Source organism: Onychostruthus taczanowskii, unplaced genomic scaffold (genome assembly GCF_017590055.1).
Source record: "Onychostruthus taczanowskii isolate IOZ18803 unplaced genomic scaffold, ASM1759005v1 scaffold9, whole genome shotgun sequence".
Lineage (NCBI taxonomy): Eukaryota > Metazoa > Chordata > Aves > Passeriformes > Passeridae > Onychostruthus > Onychostruthus taczanowskii.
The window spans coordinates 11,847,559-11,853,558 of NW_024506993.1; the positions used below are offsets into that span (position 1 = coordinate 11,847,559).

The 6,000-nt window shown below is 56.9% G+C and overlaps 1 protein-coding gene across 1 annotated transcript in view; it reads right to left on the reverse strand.

Annotated features, from left to right (window-relative positions):
- CELSR3 (cadherin EGF LAG seven-pass G-type receptor 3) overlaps positions 1-5,890 on the reverse strand; it is a 30,978-nt gene extending 25,088 nt beyond the window's left edge. Inside the window, exon 1 of the mRNA XM_041425794.1 lies at positions 3,152-5,890. Coding sequence (XP_041281728.1) covers positions 3,152-5,798 — 2,647 coding nt within the window. The 5' untranslated portion in view covers positions 5,799-5,890. The remainder of the gene's footprint in view (positions 1-3,151) is intronic.
- Between the last annotated feature and the right edge of the window lie 110 nt (positions 5,891-6,000).

The following is a 6,000-nucleotide window of genomic DNA, read 5'->3' on the forward strand; positions in this document are numbered from 1 at the left end:
CTCCCCAGGGGCCCGTGCCCAGCAGATATCTGCCTGATTTATGGCTGTTATTAAGCCTTGGCTCACACCATGCTGAGGACATCCTGAGGCAGGCTGGAGGCCAGTAAGGCCTCACAGCAGCAAGGACTCTGTGCCTGGGGAAGAAAGTGAGTTGGAGGGTACCTGATGCCTTTGGCATCACCCAGCCCACGGCAGGAAAGCCAAGCATCCCTTTTCCAGCTCCCCACAGCAATGGGGAGCCAGGGCTGGCCCACAGCCCTCCTCAGTAAGCCCCCTCTAACCCTGTCCCACCTCAGCATCACACCCAAGGCTGCCTCCCCCCTCCAAGCAGAGGGAAGCAGATGGTTAAGAGAATGACCCACTGCAAACGGGGAAAGAAAAAAAAAAATTAAGCTACCAGAAGAAAGCCCAAAGCTGGCTGGAGGCACTGACCCCCCATGGGAGGCATTTTAATCACGAATGCTCAGCCTTTCTGATTAAATCCTGTGGCTGGAGAGCTGGTGCCTGGTGAATATTCATGCAGAGTGAGAAGTCCTAGAAACACAGCTACAGGGAATGGAGCAAGGAAAAGGGACAAGGGGCTCTAACCCTTGTGCTGGACAGCATTGAGCCATCGTGTTTGCAATTCCAAGACTGACAATTACCAGCTTTCAAAACAACAAAGCTAAATAGCTCCATGTCCTCTTCTGCTGATTGGCAGCAACAGTGTCCAAGAGAGCAAAAGCCACGATTCTGACTGCAATGGCCACCCCAGAGACAGCAAGGGTGCTCTGGGGACACACAGGGTGACTTTCATGTTTGCAGGTGAGGAACAGTAAAACACTTCCAGACAGAGAAGCCAGGAAAAGAGACAGGTATCAGTATAGTGAACATTCCTCACTGCTGCTGAAGGGCTTTGGCAGACCTCTCAACATTTTCATAATATTTTACCAGTTAAGAGATCTGGAAAGTAAATCAGGCTCCCATCACCCAACACAGAAGATGAATGCCATTCTCCTGCATCTGAGCCTCCACACTTACCACCAAGCCCAGAGAAACCAGTCTGAAATGGTTTGAAGTCAAAATTATGTCAGTCTCTCACCCTGCCCTGATTTCAGAGTGCTGCTGGCCATGGACAGCCCCTCCATGACCTGTCCTGCATCCTCAGGAGCCAAGAGCAGATTTTAGCAGCCAGAAGTGTCCACACACCTGAGAGAAGCTGAGGTCACTTTTGAGGCTATCAGCCCCACTGGAAGGGCACTGGTTTGTGGTGGCCCAAGTCTTCTGCCTCCTGCAAGGGGCTGAGCTAAGAATACACACAGCTCACAGGCAGGCAAAATGGCCCCTTGCCCTGTGTTTTAGGGGGATTCAGCCTCCCTCAAATGCACCATAAAGGCAGGGAAGCCACTTCCTCCTAGGATGCTGACCCCTGGGACACCCACATAGGTGCTGCTGCTGTCTCCCAGCAGCAGGAAGGTGCTCTGCCAGGCAGTGTCTGGGGCAGACAATGCAGCCGGGTCTGAGCGTCCTGGCTGCCAGCTCTGCAAACCCACCCTCTGCACACAGCGACAGCATGGGGCCGGCGGAGCTGCCAGCTGGGCGGGGGGCTCCCAACAACAAAGACCAAAAAACCAAACTAGGCTGCCACCTCCACAGCCAATGTAAAAGCCAACAAAAGGCCCATTTTCCAGCATCTCACTTCCCTCGCCAGAACAGCTCTCTCCCTTCCATCTTCTCCCCTCCTGGAGCACACCTCTCCCATTCTCCCTTCCCGCTGGAAGATGACGACATTCTAATTGCAAGGGCCCCCTTGCCACGAGGCGGCTCGATACAGGACTTCAGGATGTGATTGTCTCCTGCCTTTGTGCAGGGTTAAGTGTGTGAGGAGGCAGGGCTTGCATAAACGCACAGGGGCAGAAGCTGGAGAGGTCGAAACCACCCCCACCTCCGGCAAGGGGCATGTGCTCGCCTGCAGCCGCTCTCAGCAGCCCTGCGGCTACAATTAGCCCCGGAGAGCCCCAGCCCACGGCCAGGCTGGTGCTGCTCATGCAGGATTGCCTTGAACGGGTCTCCTTATAAAGCCCTTGCTCAACCTTTTGAATGAGATCCTCCTCTCACAGAATAAGCCAGACTGAGAGAGCTAAAAGGGAAGGCAGCTGGTAGCTGATGGTCAGGGGAGCATCACAATTTAGACTACGGCTCCCCAGGCACTCCTGGCAATTCAGTGCTTGGCCCCTCCAGACAGGGCTCTTGCCCTCCCTCCTGCAGCCACTCCATGCTTCAGCAATGGACAGATGCCTCCATTTCACATCATGCTAAGAAAGGCTAGTGGTGAAGGCAAAGCTTAGGCTCTGGGAGCTCCAGGTCCCAACGCTGCTTGCTCACAGGCAAGCCCCATGGTCCATCTTTGTCCTTTCCCCAGCTGGGTTAGAGGGCACCCCAACACCCCACAAGGCCACCCCTAGCTACAGCTAGCATCTGTATTTGGATACTCCAACAACAAACACCATGCAAGAGTTCCAGGCACTGCACTCAGGCTTGTCACAGCTGTCCCCTGAACACTAAGCTGGCTGCAGAAAGGTGGCACTAGGCTTCGGAAGCCACCCTGCAAAGCAAGTGTTGGCAGGTGCCACAGCCAGAATCCGGACTGAAGCGTTTGCTGCTGGCAGATGGGTGTTTAAGAGGGCTCCTTCTGCACTGAGCTCAATCCCCCCCTCCTGTGCAGAGCCAGGGAAGCACTCATTCCCGGCAGAGAGAAGAGCCACCTGGGCCTGGGAGCAAAGCAGAGTACCAGCCCCTGGGCCAGCAGCCTGGCCATCCTGGGAGCTGCCTCTTTCCTGGGCCAGCACCCCAGTACACAACACAGTCTGGCTGGCCACAACACCTCCAAAGGTGCCTCACTAGCAGCCAGAAATGATCTCATAGCTCAGTAACGATGCTTTGTTCTGGCAGACCATTTCCAGCCTTGGCCCCTTTACGGAGCACTGCTCAACAGCCTGCCTCCCACGCCACCCCTCACCCCACTCCAGCAGTACTCTCTGACTGGAATGGACCCCCAGTCCAAATCTTGTTACCAGTCCCCACCCCCAATGCACAACGGGCTGCCCCAGACGGACCTCGCAGAGCCTCCCAAAGACACTGTACTGAAGATTTAATGATTTTCACTCCCTACCTGTGACAGTCACCAGCATGGAGGCCACAAGCGGACGGTTGTTGTCCAGCTTACGGCTCAGCCTCAGCTCCCCGCTCGTTTGATTTACAATCAACAAGTGTAGTTCATTTCCCCGCTCAAAGGTGTAGAAGAGGTGGTCAGATGCATCTGGGTCATACGCTGGGACCTTCCCTATGACCCCCGAGGGGAAGGTGTTGGATTTATTGGACACGTAGTTATTGAACAGGATTTGGAAGTTCTTCAGAACAGGGCTGTTGTCATTCTGGTCAAGGAGTTTGATGTGGACTGTAGCTCTGCTGACCAGAGGGGCAGAGGTGGCCTGCACTACAATCACATATTCAGATTTTGTCTCATAATCCAAGTCTATCAAGGCTGTGAGCTCCCCAGAAAAGATGTCCATCTGGAATATCTCAGGAATGTTGCCTTCCACAATTTGGTACATGATCTGGGCATTGGGTCCCTCATCTGGGTCAACAGCTGTGATTTGGGCCACCACAGAGCCTACGATGCTGTTCTCCTTAACCAGGACCTCAAACTCTTCAGCAGGAAAGACAGGAGCATTGTCATTCACATCCTGAATGGTGACCTGGATGTGGACAGGAGTTCTCTGAGGAGGGATGCCCCTGTCCACAGCGTAGGCAGTCAGCTCATAGACAGGAACGTTCTCGCGGTCCAGCCTGCGCACGGTGCGAATGATCCCCGAGGTGGGCTCTATGGTGAAGTCTCCATCCCCGTCCTCCCCGTTCTGGAAGGTGTACTGCACCCGCCCGTTGGTGTGGGCATCCCGGTCGGTGGCAGAGATCTGGAGCACGCTGGTGAAGGGAGGTGCATCCTCAGAGATCACGCCCTGGTAATGAGGGCTGACAAACTGGGGGGCATTGTCGTTAACGTCATTCACCATGATTTCAACATATGTGGTGTCTGCCTTCTGGGGGATCCCATTGTCCTTGGCAGTGATAGCCAACGTATACGTGACCTGGTCCTCATAGTCCAGTTCTGCCTGGAGAGTGATGGCCCCAGAGTCTGGATCAATACGAAACTGAGGGACATTGTCTTCCAGGTAGTACGTGATGCGGGCGTTCTCCCCCACGTCATCGTCCGTGGCACTGATCACCACCACGGTGCTGCCCACAGGCCGGTCCTCGTTGATGCTCACGGAGTAGTGGGCACTCTGGAACACAGGCCGGTGCGTGTTGGCGTCGGTGATGTTGATGTGAACGTGGCAGTTGTCACGCAGGGTGCGATCAGAGGCTGTCACCGTGAGCACGTAGCGCCTCTCCTGCTTGTAGTCCAGTGGCAGAGACAGAGTGATGAGCCCCAGCCCACCCTGCGTGCTGATGGAGAAGCGGTTCCGTGTGTTGCCTCCTGTGATCTGGTAAGTGATGGCACTGTTCACGTCCCGGTCGACTGCCGTGACGCTGAGGACGCTGGTCCCCACAGCCGCGTCCTCGTTCAGGCGGATGAAGTATTCCTTCTGGGTGAACTCAGGGCGGTTGTCGTTGACATCCATGACAGTAATGGTGACGCTGGCTGAGGCGGATAAAGACGGAGAGCCATGGTCATGAGCCTCTACCCCAAAAAAATAGTGCTCGACGGATTCCCGGTCCAAGGGCCCACTGACTGTGATCCACCCCGTGGCACTGTTCACCACAAAGGGTGTGTCAGCCGAGACCCCCGTCAGTTTGTACTCCAGGCGCGAGTTCTCGCCGTAGTCTGCATCCACGGCCTGGATATGGATGACAGAGTGGCCAAGAGGAGCATTCTCCAGGACAGAGATTTGAAAAGGGGTGCTGACAAAAATGGGGGCATGGTCATTGATGTCCACCACCTGGATGCTCGCCATGCCAGTGTTGTTGGAAAGAGGAGGACGCCCCGCATCCTGAGCCCGGATCCTCAGGGCGTACTCCCGCTCCACCTCAAAATCCAGGGGGGCCACCACCTGTATTTCCCCAGTGACACTGTCAATGGAGAACTGGCCCCGACTGTTCCCACTGATGATGTTGTAGTGCACCAGCGCGTTGTTGTCCTTGTCCAGGTCCGTGGCGGTGACACGCAGGATCTCGGTGTGGGGCCGTATGTCCTCCCTCACTTGGACAATGTAGCGCTTCTCACTGAACTGAGGGATGTTGTCATTCTCATCAAGGACCGTGATGTAGACCTTGACAGTGGCGGAGCGGGGCCCCGGCTCGCTGCCCTGGTCATTGGCTTCCACCACCAGGGAGTACTTTTCCATCTTCTCCCTGTCCACTGGCCCGCTGGTGGTGATGAGGCCGGAGCGGGGATCAATCTCAAAGATGTCGTAGGCGGCCCGTTCATTGACAAAGCGGTAACGGATGTTGGCATTGGGCAGGGAGTCGACGTCGGTGGCCCGCAGCTGCAGAATGGGGTATCCCTCCTCAACGTTCTCCCGGATGGTCTCCCGGTACTCGCCCTGCTCGAAGACGGGGTCGTGGTCGTTGCGGTCGGCCACAGTGATGGCCACCATGGTGGTGGCGGAGAGCCGCGGTGCCCCGTGGTCAGTGGCCGTCACTCGGAAGTAGTGCAGGTCCATGCTCTCGCGGTCCAGGGCCTGGGTGGTGGAGATGAGCCCGGCCCGCGGGTCGATGCTGAACAGATCCCGCGAGCGGCTGTTCATCAGCGCGTCCATGGAGTACACCAGCCGCCCCGCCTCGCCCCCGTCGGGGTCCTGGGCCGTCACCGCCACCACCGCCGTCCCCGCCGGCTGGTTCTCCGCCACCTCCGCCTGGTAGTTGTACTGGGGGAACAGCGGGTGGCGGTTCGGTGCTGCGCGCCGGCCCCGCCGCCCCGGGGCCGGCGCCGGGACCAAGGGCAGCGGGCGCGGCTGGGCG